The sequence below is a fragment of the Oncorhynchus keta genome, chromosome 5 (assembly GCF_023373465.1).
Source record: "Oncorhynchus keta strain PuntledgeMale-10-30-2019 chromosome 5, Oket_V2, whole genome shotgun sequence".
In the NCBI taxonomy this organism is placed as follows: Eukaryota; Metazoa; Chordata; class Actinopteri; order Salmoniformes; family Salmonidae; genus Oncorhynchus; species Oncorhynchus keta.
Genome location: NC_068425.1, coordinates 3,710,280 through 3,730,641, shown reverse-complemented (window position 1 = coordinate 3,730,641; position 20,362 = coordinate 3,710,280). Strand labels below are relative to the sequence as shown.

The 20,362-nt window shown below is 42.9% G+C and overlaps 1 protein-coding gene and 1 pseudogene across 2 annotated transcripts; both read right to left on the bottom strand.

The window, feature by feature from the left end:
• Positions 1-571: 571 nt before the first annotated feature.
• syt5a (synaptotagmin Va) lies at positions 572-14,146 on the bottom strand. Of its 2 annotated transcripts, XM_035771490.2 has the most exons (10): positions 14,026-14,146; positions 5,853-6,016; positions 5,627-5,641; positions 4,545-4,723; positions 4,256-4,345; positions 3,530-3,697; positions 3,200-3,367; positions 2,917-3,034; positions 2,068-2,201; positions 572-1,905 (listed from the first exon to the last, which is right to left on the bottom strand). In XM_035771490.2, exons 2-10 carry the CDS (start codon positions 6,004-6,006, stop codon positions 1,696-1,698), a joined length of 1,236 nt encoding a protein of 411 aa, XP_035627383.1. In that variant the 5' UTR covers positions 6,007-6,016; positions 14,026-14,146; the 3' UTR covers positions 572-1,695. The 2 variants fall into 2 exon arrangements, with proteins under 2 accessions (XP_035627383.1, XP_035627384.1); XM_035771491.2 differs by lacking the exon at positions 5,627-5,641.
• Positions 14,147-15,266: 1,120 nt separating this feature from the next.
• LOC118384321 (ferritin, middle subunit-like) lies at positions 15,267-16,096 on the bottom strand (annotated as a pseudogene).
• Between the last annotated feature and the right edge of the window lie 4,266 nt (positions 16,097-20,362).

Below are 20,362 nucleotides of genomic sequence, written 5' to 3'. Positions count from 1 at the left end.
GGAAAGATCCTGACAACTGGTAACATGTTCCTAATCCTTACGGAAAAGCTACATGACTTTTACATGATTACATCACATGTGAAGTGCTCCAAAACCACGTTTTCACATGTGAAATGTCACGTGATGTATTCCAAAAACACATGTGAAATTTCACATTTGAAGTGTTCCAAAACCACATTTTCATCAGATTTCACATGTGTAATTTCCCATGTGAAATCATGTGGTTTTTCCTTAAGGTGGATGCCAGCCATCTGAATTTCCTGCTACACCACCAGGTCTGTGGCCATGACTGACACATATTTATTGACGAGAATACATTTCTGCACTTCTAAAAGATGCCCAGAATCAAGACAATAATTGTGCGTTTATCTGACAACACCAACAAAAGTGTAGCAGCGTTCAGGGAGACTTGATATTAACTGTGCAGAAATGCTCTCGGGATCTGAACTTGTAACCTTTTGGTCCAGGCATTAATGTCTCAGCAGTGCCGCTAAATTATTATTTGTTACCAAGAACATACAGTAACACCTTCAAGTTGTATATACTTTTGGCAAAGTGTAAAAATATATTCTTGGCAATATATGTATAGCCAATCACTGTTAGACCTGGTGGTGCAGCAGGAACTTCACATATCTCGTAACCAAAAGCTTCTGAGTTCAAATCCCAAATGAGGTATTGTCCCTAAGTAATCTAGGTGACCATGACACAATGTTTTTTTTATACTTTTATTTAACTAGGCATGTCAGTTAAAAACATATTATAATGATGGCCTACCCCGGCCAAACCCGGATGACGCTGGGCCAGTTGTGATACAGACTGGAATCAAACCAGGGTCTGTAGTGATGCCTCTAGCCCTGGAACAGAATGTGAGCTAGGCTAAATATGATGGGGGACCATGACTGATTGAATGAATGTAAATTATGCCTTTTAATGTCAAATATCATTGAGAATATTTTACATCTGGGTTTTCACCTACGCTCAAATGTTGCGTCCCCATGTTTTCACATGTATTTTACATGAGATCATCTTTTTCGCATGTGCTTGCATTTTGTCGCTCAAGATCACATGTGAAATTCATGTGGTTTTCCCGTAAGGAGCGTGTGTTCATACTCATACTGTTTCTCTTCCTGCTTGCATTTTGATTTGATATTTTGATGTGTCTACTTCCTGTAAATGACGTAACTCAGGGGCTCATCTGTAATAAAGGTTAAATAAATAAATACTCAAGCTGGCAAATCTATCGGACTATCATTTTTTTGGGAATTTTGGGAATGATTTATTTTGTTATTTTACAACCACTCACATTACATTCGGGGGAAAAAAACAGAGAATGCTTTCATGTACTACGGTTTAACACGAACACGCACAGACACACGCGTTCGTACACACGATAATAACTTAACATCATACAGCACGAGTTAATACGCAAAACCCCCAAAAAGTTACGAAAGAATAATAAGTAAGGAAAGAGTACACAAAATGATCCGAAATGGCAATCCAGCGTTGCATCGATGTACAGGTGGCTTGTAGTGTTTGAGTGGTAGCTCAAGTTGGTTTTCTTGGAAGTTTCTATTTGAGTAGTGCCGTTGTGTCATGATCAGCACTACTGAGCTTATTCATGGTTGTGTAATATTCAGGTCCTGTGCTGTTTTCTTTGAACGCGCACAGGAATGCTCAGTGTACGTGTGTGTGTGTTTAGCGGAGGGGTTTCTTCAGGGCCTCATCCACCTCCTCCTCAGGACACAGGGCGTGCCACTGGGCCACGGGACGTCTTGGATTGGCCAGCATGTCTGACCAATGGCGGAGGCCCACCCCTGAGGCGCCGAAGCCGATCCAAACCTTCCCGATGGCGTCGTTGCTGCCCAGCTTGTCGTAATCGTACACCGTGATCAACACTTGGACTTTCTGCAAGAGGAAAGGGAAGAGTGGAAAAAGAGGCAAGTTCAAAATAAAAAAAAGTCAGGTGAAATCAAAATTACACCACATGTACTGTGTTGTTCAACACACAGGAAAACCTGTCATAACGACCCCAAGATGTCTTCCTTACGGGACGTTTGGTGTACATACCTGTATTTGGCCAAAGGGGATCTCGAAGCTGAAGCTTTCGTTGAAGTAGGGGTTCAGAGTGTTCTGTTTGACCGTCGTCTTCTTCTTCTTCAGCCGCTTGCCTTGGTGCTGCAGCACCACTTTAACGAAGGGATCTGGAGGAATGTTAGTTACAGAGGTCAAACAGAGGTCAAACAGAGGGTGAGCCGGAATGAAGAACACCTGAGGACACATGATTGTGCAGTAGATTAATGTGTGGTGTCTGCAACTCTGTAATGTTGCCCAGTGGTTCATGTTGAGTTACTTCAACAACATTTCGGCAACCAGATGTCATTAACAGGCCACAACTGGCTAATATTGGTTAGGAGAGTGTAAAGTCACAGCATGGCTGGTATTAACTAGTTGAGTGTAAAGCCACATCATGGCTGGTATTAACGAGTTAAGTGTAAAGTCACAGCATGGCTAGTATTAACTAGTTGAGTGTAAAGCCACAGCATGGCTGGTATTACTAGTTGGGTATAAAGTCACAGCATGGCTGGTATTAACTAGTTGAGTGTAAAGCCACATCATGGCTGGTATTAACGAGTTAAGTGTAAAGTCACAGCATGGCTAGTATTAACTAGTTGAGTGTAAAGCCACAGCATGGCTGGTATTACTAGTTGGGTATAAAGTCACAGCATGGCTGGTATTAACTAGTTGAGTGTAAAGCCACAGCATGGCTGGTATTACTAGTTGGGTATAAAGTCACAGCATGGCTGGTATTAACTAGTTGAGTGTAAAGCCACAGCATGGCTGGTATTACTAGTTGGGTATAAAGTCACAGCATGGCTGGTATTGGGTAAGAGAGTGTAAGGACTAATAGAAGGTCACCTGACAAGCCTCCACAGTCCATCGCCTTCAGGTGCTTGGCCTCCATGATGTTGATGGTCAATTTACCGGCCGTGGGGACGTAGCGCAGAGAGATACAGATGTCCCCTAACTTCTCTACCTGTGTAACCAGACAAACACACACAGGCACGAAGCCAGAAAGATGTATTAAAACAGGCAGTTCGATACAGTTTGATGTGCACAGACAGACAGACAGACACATACAGGTAGACGTAGAGAAAACAGGCATCCAAAACCCAGACAGACTGTATACATCCTTCCTCACCTCCTCTTTCTCTCCTCCAACCAGATCCCTCCATTCATGGAGTGGCTGAGCCAGGTCCACACTGTTCATGGGGATGGAGATCTGCCCAATCACGTCGTGTTTACCAAAGCGATCAAAGTCAAAGACCTGCAGGACCAGAGTCTGACCGCCCAGCTCCTGGTAGGGGATCTGTGGAGGGACACACAGAACAGGGAGGAGACGGTCAGGACAGAGCGTTCTCGACTACAGAAACCTCAGTACTGTAAGAGCTTTTCTAAGGGTTATACCTGTACACATGAATGAGTACCACATCTCTCTATCGCCATCTGTTCTCCAGCACCACAGACTGACCTTGAAGATGAAGGTCTCATTGAACACGGGGCATAGGTTCTTGCGCTGGACTTTGGTCTCAAACTTCTTCTTCTTGTCTGGTAGCATGTATACCTTGACATAGGGGTCTGAGGTGCCGCCCATGTCCATGGCTGCCAGGTTTTCAGCCTGCAGGATGCCCACGATCAGCTGTAAGAGGGGGCAGAGAGGGGGAAAAGGTCAGAGGTAAGCAATGGCTGTCAAAATATTTTTAACAACGTCCGTAAGAACGCAGTGATGATTTAGGCGGATTTAGGTCGGGATTCAATCCATATAGGGCTATTGTGATAACATACCTGAGATTTGACCAAACACAAACGTAACACTTCAAAACAATGGCACAGCACTTCGTCCCAAAAATTATTTTGGAGTGCTTCTGCAGTACACATCTCATTTGTCATATATATGCAATGTTACCCGGGATTCAATTCAAGCCGTGCACTTAAACTGACTTTTAAATATAAGAGTGGCTTAGCAGATAGAAAATGTCCCCTCTAAAGGCCACAGCTTAATGCAGAGCCGTGAAGAGGAAAAGGTCATAAGTCACTGAAGACACAAATAAGAGGTCAGAGGTTAAAGCTGAGATCTGAGCAGAGGTCAGAGACTCTTTAGACGTGCCATTAGTCAGACACTTCATATCAAGGAGATCAAATGTCAGGGAGGACAAGACACACATGCACACAAACACACACAGGGACACACACACACCTGGTTGTCAGTGAAGTTGTAGTCCAGGGTGAACTCCAGTTTTCCGAAATTCTCTTTTTCCTCCTCCTCTCCTTCCTTACCCTCTCCTTCCTTAAAGACAGAGAACATCACATCAATCATTTATCACAGGTATCATTACACAGTCACTGCATTAGTCTCTCCCTTCACACAGTTAATGACGCTACATCTGGAAATCACTTCAGATCATTTCAAAACCAGTTGCAAATGAGGTACTTGAACCCATTACACCACCCACTATATTGCCTTCCCTCCCTCCGTCTCCTCTCACCTTTCCCTCCTCTCCTTCTCCGGCTCCCTCCTTCTTTCTTCTGCCTCGGCCTCCTTTCCTCTCGCGTACTTTCTTGGGCTTCTTGCCCTTGTTGATGCACTTCTTCCAGATACAGAAACAAAGACAGGCCACCAGAGCCAGCACCACCACCACTATGGCTCCTATTGCCCACATGGGCACTGGAGGAGAGACAAACATAGGCCTTATGTAGCCTTATGACATACATAATACAACATACATATAACATACATAAAATACTTATGTAGCCTTTATGACATCTATTATACAACATACTGTACATAGGCCTTATGTAGGGTTTTGACATATACAATGAGTGTACAGAACATTAAGGACACCTTCCTAATATTGAGTTGCACCCACAGCTTCAATCCGTCAGGGGCATGGACTATACAGGGCGTCGAAAGCGTTCCACAGGGATGCTGGCCCATGTTGACGCCAATGCTTCCCACAGTTGTGTCAAATTGGCCGGATGTCTTTTGGGTGGTGGACCATTGTCCATACAAATGGGAAACTGTTAAGTGTGGAAAAATCCGGCAGCATTGCCGTTCTTGACACAAACTGTTGCACCTGGCACCTACTACCATACCCTGTTCAAAGGCACTTACATCTTTTGTCTCGCCCATTCACCCTCTGAATGGCACACATACACAATCCAATGTCTCAATTGTCTGAAAGCTTAAAAATATATATTTTCTAATTTGCCTCCTCCCCTTAATCTACACTGGTTAAAGTGGATTTAACAAGTTACATTAATAAGCGATCATGGCTTTTTTTTCTTTCTCTCCAAACATTACAAACAACAGTCAGGGGAATACAGACTATACATTATATAAAGACTTTATAAAACAAACATTCTAAGGGATCCTAGCTGTCACCTGGATTCACCTGGTCGGTGTATGTCATGGAAAGTGTCCTTAATGTTTTGTGCACATATAGTGTATAACACGACATACATAGGCCTCGTGTCGGCCTTATGCCATGGAATAATAACATCTGACATGTTATTGTGAGGAGGGATGGAAAAGGAGAGCACAAGCGATGGGAAAACAATAGTAACTTACTTTTGAGTTTATGATCTGGGATAAGTGGAGGAAAAGCAGGGGATGGAATGAAAGAGAAGAGATGACGAGAGGACATTATGTGAAACAAAATGACACACGCAGAATTAGCAATGGGTGTGTGTGTGTGTGTGTGTGTGTGTGTGTGTGTGTGTGTGTGTGTGTGTGTGTGTGTGTGTGTGTGTGTGTGTGTGTGTGTGTGTGTGTGCTCATTGTGTTCAGGGCTCACTTGGCATGTGGGTGAGTTCGTTGAAGAACTTGCTCTTCATGTTCTTGAACTGGTGATCAGAGTGGTGGGTGGAGGGAGGGGCGGGGCCTGGGGGCGGCTCTTCTCTCTCCTCAGCCGCCCGACGAGCCCGCGCTTGCACACTGGCCAATCGCATCGCAGCTCAACTAAACGGCAGAGGAGACAAAAGAGCAATCATTAAGAGCTGTGTAAGAAATATTTTAATATGCCATGAATTTGAAACATCCTGGTAGGTAAGTCGACTAGATAGGGTTAACCAACTCAGTGGCCTTGTGGTTCGAGTGTCTGCCCTGAGACTGGACGTTCTTAAATGGTTCTTCCTCAGCTCTTAAGGTTCCTTGGAGAACCTTTGCCCTTTAGAGAACCTTTAAGTTAAGTGTGGGGTCCTTGAGCTGGCATCTACGGTTCTTCAAAATTCTAAAAAGGTTCTTGAAATGTGTGGAAGCCTGCAGATGTGTCCCATTCACAGGAAGCTGGCCAGTGCTAACTGTTTATTTTCCAATGTAACATTTCTAGTGTTGATTCAAGAGTTAAATTAGCACTCATTGGTATAAAGGAACCTCAGTGTTGGTTTCATTATCATATTTCCCAGCATGCTCTATTGCAGGTAAATTATTGCATGAACATTGATTCATTAATTAATCTCATGCTATTTAAATATAAATAACATACATTTTTCTAAATTATTCCAACCTGTTATTTGGATTTATTTCACTCATTCCTGAAATGATTGTTCCAGTTTAGATGTTTAAGCTCACCTCATATCTTAGTCTTCCCAACCATGGCAGTCATTCTGAATGCAGGTTATTTTTTTCACTAAATGTTGGATGTCCCTACTCTCACTTTGCCACAGGATTGAAAATGAATGAATCAATGCAACAACCATGTCTCTGTCACCAGGAAACAAAGTCATAGGTGGTACTATAAAACTAAAATGAACTGGAAAGGCACCCTGGGAAATATGCAAATAAGGCTTAAATTCTACAGCAGGGCTATTAAATTGCAATCCTGGAGGGCCGAATCATTTCTGGTTTAGGATTTTTGTATTTTTATTTATTTTTTTCCCTTTATTTAACCAGGCAAGTCAGTTAAGAACAAATTCTTATTTTCAATGACGGCCTGGGAACTGCCTGTTCAGGGGCAGTACCTTGTCAGCTCGGGGGTTTGAACTTGCAACCTTTCGGTTACTAGTCCAACGCTCTAACCACTAGGCTACGCTGCCGTATGATTCTTTGACCATCCCATTCGTGGTTCTCTAGAGATCCTAAAATGGTTACCCTATGAAATTGCTCTCAATAACCCTATTTGGTTCCAACTTGCACCTTTAATCAGCATTATTCTGTGAGTTTGGTAGACATAAGAAAGACTTTGCCTTAGCTCATCCCTGTTGAGCTAATGTGTTCACTCAACAAACTTTGCTCACAGTAAGCTGAATGCATAAAAACTTGTCAAAATACAAATTCATGTTTGTCTTGACTGTAAAAAAAAGCCAATTTAGCATAACCAGAATTATTATGTGAATTAGGTGGACTTCAGAAGGACAATAAATGTAGCTAATGTGTGAACGTTTGTTCACTCTACAAACTTTTCTCGAAGTGAGCTGATTTGAAAAGGCTTGGTTAAATTTATGCCCAAAGTTTGTGCACTCACAATCCAACTGCAGCTGGGCTCCTTATAATTCTACGTTGTATCAACAAACTGCTCGAAGTGACCTGAATTTGAACAAGCTTGTTAGGTAAGATTACAAATGTTTGCTCAAAACCACGGCCATCGTTATATTTCCCAGCATGCTCTATTGCAGGTTGATTTTCAGAATTGTTTCAATATTTTTTTTTTTGCATGTACATTAATTTGTTGATTACACAAACATAAATAAGATACATTTTCTAATCTAATTCAATCTGTTAGTAGTTGGACTTTTTGCACCTGTCACTGAGGTGGCTGTTCCAGTGTATATGATTTAGGTAGTCTTCCCTTCCCTGGCAGTCATTCTCAATGCAGGCTGCAGGTGAATAAAAGTTCCAATTGCTGGATATCCTCACTTTTGGATTCCAATAGGAATTACACATCACTTTGCAAGTCAGCATTGAGGTTTGAATCAACGTACAACTGGAAGGCAACCGGCTCTCGTGTTGTCCCTTCATTTAAAACAAAGCCTCAAGGGATAAGGCTTTGCCTCGGCTTCCAATCTGTCTCCCTCTAGCTCTCTTTCTATCTCTCTCTCCTACTTTGTGTGCGTATGTACTGACATGTCTGTGCAACTAATAAATACACACACACACACACACACACACACACACACACACACACACACACACACACACACACACACACACACACACACACACACACACACACACACACACACACACACACACACACACACACACACACACACACACACACACACACACATCTGGAATGTCTACATCTTAATGGTTTTAAATGTATCTAGATTGCAAAGTATTTTTGTCTGTAATGTCTTTGTTTTTCATTGTGTCAGACCCCAGTAAGACCAGCTTTCGCCATTGGCTTCAGCTAATGGAGATCGTAAATAAAATAAAATCTCCCTGTCTGTCTCTCTCTCTCCTTCTCCCTCTATGATTTTTTTTAGTCTGCTTTCCCCTTTCTCGCACCCATTATCCAGTTCATCAATATGTCTCTCTCTATATGTCTATTTTTCCTCTGTTTCCTCACAATCGCTCTCCCTTTACTTCCTAGACACTCTCTCCCCCCTCCGATACTAAACTTCCGACTCATCCCTCTCTCCCTGACTCTTCTCAATCCCACTCTCCTCTTGAGACTTTCTTCCCCCATCATCACCCCCTGCCTCCCTCTCACTCCACCCCTACTCTCATCAGTTAATCTCTCAATCTACTGCATCGTTCTCGTCCCGTCTGTGTCCGGTATCCCCTCCCTCCTCACCCGCTACCTCCCGCTCCCCAACCCTTTCTCTATCTCTCTCCTCCCTTCCATATCCCCCTATGTCGTTCTCCCTCCCTCCTTCCTCTCTTGTTTCATATTGTCCATCACTAATCCCCCTGACTCCATCACAGGCTGGCTGTTGACACACACATGCATGCACATACACGCACACACACACACACACGCATACACACACATACTAACATGCAAACAAGACCAGCTCTGTTACATATGCATATGAATACCTCCCTGCATGGCTGCATTATGCCACACACACACACTCCGACCCTCCAACATCTGCGCACAGACACGTAACAGGATTCATTGCCAAAGGTAATTCCCCAATCCCAGAGCTTAACTAAATTAGGGACAGGTCAGTTCGCTCTCTGCTCCCGTTCCTGTCCTATCCCCTACTATCCCTTATCCACCCTAAGCTATAACCATTAACCCCCACAACATTACCTGCTGTCACACAGACAGATCCCACCTAGTTATCCATACCAATAATCACATTTCCATAACAATATCTGATTTGTGGCTTGTCAAATCAACCCGTTAAATCCCAACAGATAAGAGTGAATGGGGCGCAGGATTAGTAAGCACAGCTATGTGATGGTGAGTGAGGGGAGGGAAACATAAGAGGTTATAGACTGCTGGCTAATGGGCTTGTGACTTCACCAGTCAAGATCACACACACGCACGCACGCTAACACACACACACAAGCACACGCACAGTGCGGGTGAGACGGAGGCTAGCTTGGTTGAGTAGCATAGGGTCGGCCACCACTTCTCACTCATGGTACGTTCCCTTAAGCTGGTCATGGTGGCTGAATGCAGGGATTCAGGGCAGGGCCTTACTGATTAGATACTGGTTAACAGGTAGATCACTGTGTCAGTGATTAGGGTTTTCATGCCTGACTGACCACTCTGTTCTAGGGTTAATTTTTCGCTTCCGGTCTTGGATATATTCACTGTTATTCCAAGGGTTTTATGGTCACATAATAGTTTAAGCCTTTGGATTGGTTTGTGCTGGCCAAGGTCATTGGAATAAATTTATTCTGCAATGTAGTCCAGATAAAATAATCTCCTTAAGAATTTGGATGGATATTTGGATGGATGAACTCATGTTGGAAAGTGTCTATCTAGATTCAGTTATAAATGTGCAGTTCGCAAAGGTCATGCGAGGACTTTTTTAAATAACTAGGCAAGTCAGTTAAGAACAAATTCTTATTCACAATGACTGCCTACCCCGGCCAAACCCGAACGACGCTGGGCCAATTGTGCGACCCCCTATGGGACTCAATCACAGCTGGTTGTGATACAGCCAGGTGAACGGATCGCCGTATGTGTGGTTCCCACCGTGAAGCATGGAGGAGGAGGTGTGATGGTGACACTGTTGGTGATTTATTCAGAATTCAAGGTACACTAACCAGCATGGCTACCACAGCATTCTGCAGCGATACTCCATCCCATCTGGTTTGTGCTTAGTGGGACGATCATTTGTTTTTCAACAGGATAATGACCCAACACACCTCCAGGCTGTGTAAGGGCTATTTGACCAAGAAGGAGAGTGATGGAGTGCTGCATCAGATGACCTGGCCTCCACACTCACCTGACCTCAACCCGATTGAGAGGGCTTGGGATGAGTTGGACCGCAGAGTAAAGGAAAAGCATATGCTCAGCATATGTGGGAACTCCTTCAAGTGTTGGAAAAGCATTCCAGGTGAAGCTGGTTGACAGAATGCCAAGAGTGCGCAAAGCTGTCATCAAGGGGTGGCTTCTTTATTTTATTTGTTTAAGAATTTTTGGGTTACTACATGAATCAATACGTGTTATTTCATAGTTTTGATGTCTTCACTATTATTCTACTGTGTAGATAATAGTAAAAATAAAGAAAAACCCTAGAATGGGTAGGTGTGTCCAAACTTTTGACTGGTACTGTATAAAACCCTTGGAATAACATAAAAATTGATCAAATAACAGAACAAAAATATAAACGCAACATGGACAGTGTTGATCCCATGTTTCATGAGCTGAAATAAAATATCCCAGAAATGTTCCATATGCACAAAAAGCTTATTTCTCTCAAATTTTGTGCACAAATTTGTTTACATCCCTGTTAGAAGACATTTCTCCTTTGCAAAGATAATCCAACCACCTGTGGCATATCAAGAAGCTGATTAAACAGCATGATCATTACACAGGTGCACCTTGTGCTGGGGGGGACAATAAAAGGCCACTCTAAAATGTGGAGTTTGTCACACAACATCATGCCACAGATGTCACAAGCTTTAAGGGAGTGTGCAATTGGCTTGCAATTGGCACTGAATTGGAATTGAATGTTCATTTCTCTACCATAGGCCGACTCTAACGTCGCTTTAGAGAATTTGGCAGTACGTTCAACCTGCCTCACAACCGCACACTCCATGGATGGCGTCGTGAAAGACGAATGGTTTTCTGACGTCAACATTTTGAACAGAGTGCCCCATGGTAACAGTGGGTTTAATTGTATGGGCAGGCATAAGTTACAGACAATGAACACAACTGCATTTTATTGAAGGCAATTTGAATGCAGAGAGATACTGTGATGAAATCCTGAGACCCATTGTTGTGCCATTCATCTGCCGCCATCACCTCACGTTTCAGCATGACAATGTCGCAAGGATCTGTATACAATTCCTGGAAGCTGAAAATGTCCTGCATTACTCACCAGACATGTCACCCGTTGAGCATGTTTGGGATGCTCTGGATTGCCGTGTACGACAGCTTGTTCCAGTTCCCGCCAATATCCAGTAACTTCGCACAGCTATTGAAGAGGAGTGGGGACAACATTCCACAGGCCACAATCAACAGCCTGATCAACTCTATGCGAAGGAAACGTGTCGCGCTGCACGAGGCAAATGTTGGTCACACCAGATACTGATTGGTGTTCTGATCCACACCCCTAACTATTTTTTAAGGTATCTGTGACCAACAGATGCATATCTGTATTCCCAGTCATGTGAAATCCATAGATTATGGCCTAATGCATTTATTTCAATTGACTGATTTCCTTACATGAACTTTAACTCAGTAAAATATTTGAAACTGTTGCATGTTGCATTTTATATTTTGGTTCTGTATATATACAATAATTGTGCATTTCCTGTGACCAATACCTGTGACAGTTCCCTCCTTATTTGTCCCAACATCAGTATTCCATCCCCAATCGATCCTAGCCTTAAAGACGTCCTCCATTGATTTTTTTTAAAACTTTTGAAAAGTACACACACTAAAGGTAAAAAAAAAAAAAAAACATGTTTTGAGCAAAATAGTGTTTCTTAGACACAACTGAAAACTTCAAGGAGTACGGGCATTCAAGGTTTGATTTGGTTTGATGGGAAGTTGTGATGTCATCGTCCTCCCCCCTTGCTTGAGGAACAATAGAGGAGCAACAGAGAACAAAAGAGGAAAGGCCCACCCCCCAACTTGTGCCATGTCATGACTTACCTGAACCATCTATTGAGATGTGCCTTTTGTTAAGTAAATTGAGTGGTAAATTAGTTGAAAAGGAGACTGGAGTAGGACTTCAAGTAAAGTAGGTGTGAAACGATTTGACAAGGAGAAAAGATAACAAATGAATCCAGGGCCGGAACTTTCCAACATGAGTTCATCAACCCAAATTCTAGAGTGTCCATCACAAAATGAAACCTTGACCATCTGAAAAGTTTCTGACTTCTTCTGGAAAACATGTCGGGTAACCAGATTGCCAAGAACCATTTATCTGCCTTCTATGTTTATATCCTGAACAACAAGAGTATGTAGGAAACCATCATGGCACACATCATCATCACACCTGTCTGTTTTGTGGGCTAGACTCCAGGAAGACCATGTAGGCCATGGTTTCCCAATTCTGGTCCTGGGGATCCTAAGCAGTGCACATTTTAGATTTTGCCCTAGCACTACACAGTGACCTGATTCAAATAATCAAAACTTCATTATGAGTTGATTATATGAACCAGGTGTTTGGACAAAAACACAAATGTGCACCCCTTGGGGTCCCCAGGACCACGATTGGGAAACACTTCAGAAGGCCTATGCTGGGCCATCTGTTACAGGTGGTAATATCCTAAAACCAATCCCAAACTGATTCCTCACCTCTCGGTTATACTGGCCCAAAGTCCTAACCACTAGGCTACCTGCCGCTCCAAAACTGTAGGGGGAGGGACTCGTTTTGGGATTGGTGATTTGGCTCATATTTCCATGGGAGCACAGACCAGACACAATGCAAAACAAGTAGGTACAAACGTGGGAACTGAGGACAGAGTGATGCGCTAGCGGTGGTAAAGCGATGACAGGAGAGGTGAACAGCTGGCAGGGGGATTTTGAGAGGGTTCAAGGCTTAGTAGCTGTGTGGTGCTTACGGCTGACTGTATGGCCCTCTCTATTGTGCGAGTCAGTTAAAAAAAGGAAGTTGACCATCTGAGAGTGGAGTGCACTGTCTCATCTTCATCATCACCATTGTCATCGTCGTCAAGCCTGCCTTGTGCAATGCGCATGCATGGTGCACACTGTAGCCAACATCAAATAAGTACATCTCCTCCAATTTGATACTTTTTACTCCACTAACAGATACAACTACGGGATTTAACGGCTTACCAAGCAATCATGGCACAAGACACAAATTTACCAGTCCAAAATTGTTAAAACCCCAAATAAGCGCCAACTTCGATATTTCATATGTGCTGGTTGTCACGCACGCAGGGAGCTTTGGAGGGGAGGGGTGGTCATTAGACATATGCACACACAGAAAATCAGAGGTTAGGTAGCTACAGTAAAATAGTTGTTTTTCACCTAATGAAAGTAAACGGATAAACATACATTATCAATCCAATTAAATAAGTGTCGCCAACTTTGGACCAGCGAAAACGGCTAAGCACCTTATGGGTAAAATATTGGATAGGCGATGGCTCAGAATATGGAATAGAATGTGAATGGTCGGCTCCTATCTCAAGTAGTAATTCAAAGCAGCAATAGCGTATGTCAGTTAACAAATATGTTAATCAGATATGGCAAATATTGTGCCCATCAACCGTCAACACTGGACGTCCCATTCACCATAGCCGCTCGCTAGCAGATTTACCGAGCATGGCACAAGGGTTTGAATGACCTCTAGGCCGTCTAATTATACACTTTTAAAATGCAGCGTGGAGTATACGCTACCCCATGAACATACACCAACAGAACTCACCCGATTGCAATCCCCAATTTAAACCCAAACGTCTTCCTTTTGTTAACGATGAATTATGGACTCCGTGTTGAAAGAACTGTTGCGCTGCGCACCACCCCCTCCCTCAGTCGCGTTCTCCCTCCCCCTGTCCGTTAATCTTCCTTAATATCGCTGTGCCAACTACTTATCATCCACTTTATAAGCCATTGGTCACTCGCTCTCGAAACGCATGTGAAACACCAAAACCCGACATCACTCAAATTAATCTTTCCATCCCCATCTGTTTGGCTATCATTTCTCTCGTGCAATGCCTGTAAAAAACGACCCATTGCTGTGAAAGAGAAAACTACTTTGAAGGCCATTTGTCAGTCTGGGCTTTTTTCCATCTTGGTCTATTGTCATCCTGTGTTATGGTTCATCTTCAGACTGTAGCTCAGTTGGTAGAGCATGGCGCTTGTAACGCCAGGGTAGTGGGTTCGATCCCCGGGACCACCCATACGTAGAATGTATGCACACATGACTGTAAGTCGCTTTGGATAAAAGCGTCTGCTAAATGGCATATACCGTAAAAAGCCCAACTTATTGATACACAATTTCAAAGGATGTCTGCTATCATGTATATATTTAAATTGTATTATGCATGTAACATACGTTTCCACAGACCACCATTTGATCGAGAAAATGTGGCTCTCATTTCACTCCGTTATGGCCCTAGAGTTGACGGTTGTTTTATGGGCCACGCATTAAGACACCGTGACAAGATACGGTAATGGCGCCACTCTGTGTTCATCAGAGGTAGTGTCCGTTAATCCTCAAATCAGCCTTTCCCCATTTTATGACCCTCGAAGTCACTGTTGGCCTACAATTGTCAGTATTATAATTTCAATTATATATAAATACATGCACACTGATGTAGACTTTGGACAACCAGCATTTGAGTTAAACAAAGTGAATCCAGCTCAAAATGTTTCATTCTTCAGATTCAGTGCAGATTAAAAATGACCAGTTATACACTTAGTGAAAAGGATCCTTGTTTGGTATTCTTGTTTGGTATTGAGCTACTCACCAGAATAAACTGATACATCCATTACTCAAAAGCAACAACTTTTGTGATCTTTTTACTAAATTGTTTCACAAGATGCATTCCCTCCCAAATCTAGTACAGTGTTGTCAAACTGAAACAGATGCATTGCTCTGTACCAGTTCATCACTCGCCCTCCTCAAAGATGCAAATGCAGCAGGATAGAGCAGAGAAGCCAGGAGTCCTGGTCAGAGGCTGGAGGCCATAGCCTGGGGATGGAAGTGGTTTAGCTCTGGCCTCCCAGGGTGTGCTTGTCAAACAGGTACTCTGCCATCTTGTTTTTGACAGCATCCATCTTGGTGAGGTTGGTGATGTGGTCTCCCAGCTTCTTAATGGCCTCCACCTGCTCATTCAGGTAATGGGTCTCCAGGAAGTCACACGGCTAAACAGGGAAAACACAGGCGAGACGAGTGACTACAGACACTACTGTAGATGCATCAACACACAAGAAGAGCCTGGTGGTAATGGCAAAAGGGCAGCTAACTCAATGAGGTGTTTGCAGCTGTCCAACTCATGCATGAGCTGCATTGTGTGTATAGTGTGCATCCGTGCGTCTGTGGACTATTGTGTTTGTGTGAAGAGGCAGGTCACACAATCCTGTGTCATTAGTTATCAGAGCTACAACAACCTGATCATCTTCTGGGACAATACAGTAGATGGATTCTATGTGATATATACATGTGACGTGGTTCCACCATAATGTGGGGGACATAACTTACGTGGGGGTCAACCTTGTCGGAGGCAATCTTGTGCAGGTCCAGCAGGGCCTGGTTCACATTCTTCCCCAGCTGCAGAGCACACTGCATGGCCTCCAGCCCATTGCCCCACTCATCACGATCTGACATAATAATACACTACTATGTAGAGCAAGAAAATTGTCCCCTTGGTAGCCATTTGCAGTCTCCTTACCATTGAAGTGTAGGTGTAAGAGGAAAACATCAACATGTTGATCATCAGGTCGATGGCAGTTTCGCAATCGCTGTGGTGGTTCTGGCAGATCTGAGACTGCATTTTGGCAGATTTTTTTATGTTTTATATCAAACAGAACGGAACAAAAAATAGAGTTTCTTAGACTATTTTACTATTACACTTCAAGTACGTGTTAAGTTCTAAATCCAGAATGTTATATAGTGCGGGACGAAGGCAGAGGAGTTCCGTTCAATCACTGTTGAAGCAAGAACGTGGTGATAGTTCTGGCGGATCTGAGACTCCATCTTGGCAGATTTTCTTTTATATCAAAATAAAAAGTACAAAAATAGAGTTTCTTAAACTATTTTGCTATTATAGTTCAGGTAAGTGTTAAGTTATCAATCCAGAATGTTCTATAATGCGGGACGAAGGCAGAGGAGTTCCGTTCAATCACTGTTGAAGCAAGAACTTCTAGATGCGTCTACCCACAGATGTGAATAGTGATGGGTTGTTTGCAAACGAGTCAGCTCTTCTAGGTTAACGTTGGGAGCCGGCACTATTTAAAACATAACATAAAATAAAAAGACATGAATAATCAAAAGATTTAAATGAATAACTAATTCAAAGAACAAAATAATAACTTATATAATATAGGCCTAAATGCTCAAGCGCACACACCATCGTTCTGACTGTCTGCTCAGACCAACTGTCACGACTTCTGCCGAAGTCGGCTCCTCTCCTTGTTCGGGTGGCGTTCGGCGATCGACGTCACCGGCTTTCTAGCCATCGCCGCTCCATTTCTCATATGTCCATTTGTTTTGTCTTGTTCCATACACACCTGGTTTTCATTCCATAATCACACTGCATGTATTTAGTCCTCTGTTCCCCTTAATGTCTTTGTGTGTAATTGTTTATTGTTCTGTGAGTATGTTCACACGCTAAAGTTTTGTATCATGTTCCGTGTTTTTTGGGGGCACTTTGATGTAATTTTGTGCCTATTTCTTGACCGGAATAAAAGTGTGCCTGTTTACTCTACTCTGCTCTCCTGCACCTGACTTCGCCTCCCTTACACAGCCGTTACACCAACAGCCTCATCTGTTGTTCCTGTCAATCAGACAGTCAATCAGTCAATCAGACAGGAACAAAGATGCAGGATGCAGGAACAAGGAACAAAGATGCAGGATGCAGGAACAAGGAACAAAGATGCAGGATGCAGGAACAAGGAACAAAGATGCACAAAGATGCGTGAGGGAGGGCAGAGCCAAATCCCTCACAGTCACACACTTAGCAGCCGAGAGAGAGGAAGGACAGCTGTGAAAACAACAGCTGGAAAATGAGTTGGAAGCACAGTAGCATTTGGATGCATTCTAATAATGTAGACAATGTTAGAGCACAGTGTAGAATTTGCCAAAACAAGATCTCATATAAAGCCGGTTCTATGCACAACCTACACCGGCATATGCGAACTGTGCACCCAACTGTGAAGCTAGCTGTAGAGGAGCTTTGAGAAACTAGCGGGCCTGCTAGTGATGGTGGTGGAGCCAGCACCTCCACACGTGGAGATGTATCCACTCAGTCAAGTCGGCCTACTCCGCAACCCACAGCAACACAGTCTTCTATGGATCAGTTTATATAAAAGTCCATGTCTGTAGCAAAACAAGGCCAAGTTGATATTGCATTGGCTAAATTGATTGCCATTTTCGATCATTGAGGACAGAGGTTTTAGAAATTATATTAATAGTATGAATCCAATGTACAAAACGCTTTCAAAATCACTTATTTCACAACTGTACGAGAGCACACAGGCTTCAGTGTGGGAAAGAGTCCAAAAGGCTACTGCAGTTTACCTTACCACTGACTGCTGGACATCAAGGGTAACCACTTCTTACACATCAGTTACATGTCACTTCATTGAAGATTTTTCGATGTCTCGCTGTCTTCTGGATTGCTTTGAGTTCAGTGACAGACACACCTCAGAGAACTTGGCAGAGGAACTGTTGAGTGGCCAAAGAATGGCAAGTAGATGGAAAAGTGGTCTGTTGTATTAGCGACAATGGAGCTAACATAACCAAAGCCTTGAAAATGTTAAAATGGACCCATCATCCATGTCTTGCCCACACAATCAACCTGATTGTAAGAGATGCTCTGAAGGTGATGAAGCCCACAGTGGACAAAGTGGAAGCAGCTGTGGAATACTTCCCCAGGTGCACAATAGGTGCTGAAAAACCCAAGTCTACACAAAGCCAGATGGGGATGAGGCCTAAACAAGACTGCACTACAAGGTAGAATTCAACATTTAAATGTTGACGCAGTTTCTTGAGTCAAAGGACGCCATCATCTCTACCCTGGCCATTGTCAATGCATCTGTTGATGCTCTGACCCGAGAGGAATGGGAGGTGGTGGTGGAGATGGTGTGCAGAGTCCTGCAACCCTTTGAGCAGGTCACTGTGGAGATCAGTGGCGAGAGGTACAGTAAGCAGTTATTACTACATCATTATTTAATCCAGTATTATACATGTATATGAGCAGTAGATGAGAGTGTAGTATCAGTAGACAAAACATGAACCTGAACTAATAAGTTACTGTTCTCTCTTTTCAGCTATGTGACAGCCTCAAAAATGATACTCCTGCTTAAGGGTCTGCAGCAAATCACAGCCAGCCGCCAGAGAGAAGCAAATGTAACCACAGGACATGTGACAGAGTTGATGGACACCCTATGTTCAACAATAGATAGAATGTTCCACAGAATGGAATATAATCACATGCTATCAGAAACCGCTGCACTTGACCCCAGGTTTAAGAAGTTAGCCTTCAGTGATGCCAGAGCGATTGATGAGGCTCTTCAAAGAATAACCTCAGCGGCAGGGAGGGACAGCCCCAGCAGTCAGCTGGCTCAGGCACCAGGGCAACAGGAAGAAGAGGGAGCAAATGGAACAGAAGCACCAGTAGTAGTGCCACAAATGTCTGCTGTTAGGATGCTGTTTGACGAGAGAGCAACTGGGGATGCAGCACGAAGGAGTCCCTCAGCCATAATGGAGGGCCGATCCTATTTGGAAGATCTGCAGATCCTCTGAGCTGGTGGAAGAACAAGGCCTCTGTCTACCCACGGCTTACTAAAGTCATGACAGGGAGACTCTGCATAGTGGCCACATCCGTTCCCTCTGAGAGGGTCTTCTCGAAAATGGGACAAATAATTACTGAGAGAAGAAACCGCATCAGCCCCTCGAAAGTGAGTGTTCAGATTGTATTAGTTTTGAATTGTTACATTTATATGCACTTTGTTTATATACATTAAAAAAGTTCAACTTTAAATGCAAATGTTTAATAGCATTCTTTTTCATAACAAACCAATGCATTTTTAAATACATTGTGGTTAAGGTAGAGTATCATTTCATTTGAGAATTTAATTAGAATTGTTTTAACACCAATCATAGTCAAACTATCACAAAACAGTTTAAAAAAAAAAAAGCCGTTTGGGAGCCAAAAGAGCCGGGATGCCCATCACTTATTGTGAAATGTAAGGAGCCTTGTTCGCTCTATTTATTGTTCCAAACGGAATGCGTCAGTGAAATCCACCCTCACAGAGCGTAGCCAATCACCTTTAGAATTTCAACAGGAAATAGGCGGATCATTTGATGATGATCTCGCTCATACACATGACCTGAAGAAATCAATGTTTGTTACAAAGTAACATTTTATTGGCAACATCTAAAACAGTATCAACCAAAAGCAGTGCTACAGTTTAAATACAGCTGTTATTGTTGCAAAATGTGTGTATTATGTCCTTAGAAGAAAATAGTGCTAATTTGACTATTATTTTGGATAATAGGCTAATTGAGAAATAGCCGAGGTCTACATTTTATTTAGGCTATTAAAGGAATTGAACTTTGAGACGCAGTTCTGTGAACTTCGTGTTTCATTCTCTAAGAGCACATGTTGCAATAGCATATGTGGCTTAATTATTTACCTTTATCAGAAGGCAGTCAAAAGTAAAACTGTAGGGTTTAACACACTTTGTCATATGAACTCAATTTGCAGTATGAGGTATGGGAATACAGTAGTGGACAGAGAAAGGTTGGCTTTTGTTTTATTTTATTTTACAATAACACCTTTTGGTTTCAAATGACATATTGTTGTTGTCAAATGGTATATCAAAGTTGATTACAATAGCCTAGAAATCACTACACAAAATCAGTAGCTACATACATATAACCATACATAGGTTACTAAGCTAAAACTGCGAAGTGGAAAACGTTTTTACAGCCAATGAAAATCAAAGACTACAGTAATAAAGTAACCTTCCTAACAACTTCAGTTCACATGACCTGATCTTCCACAACTGTTGACAGGGTGCTTTCAGGGTGCTGG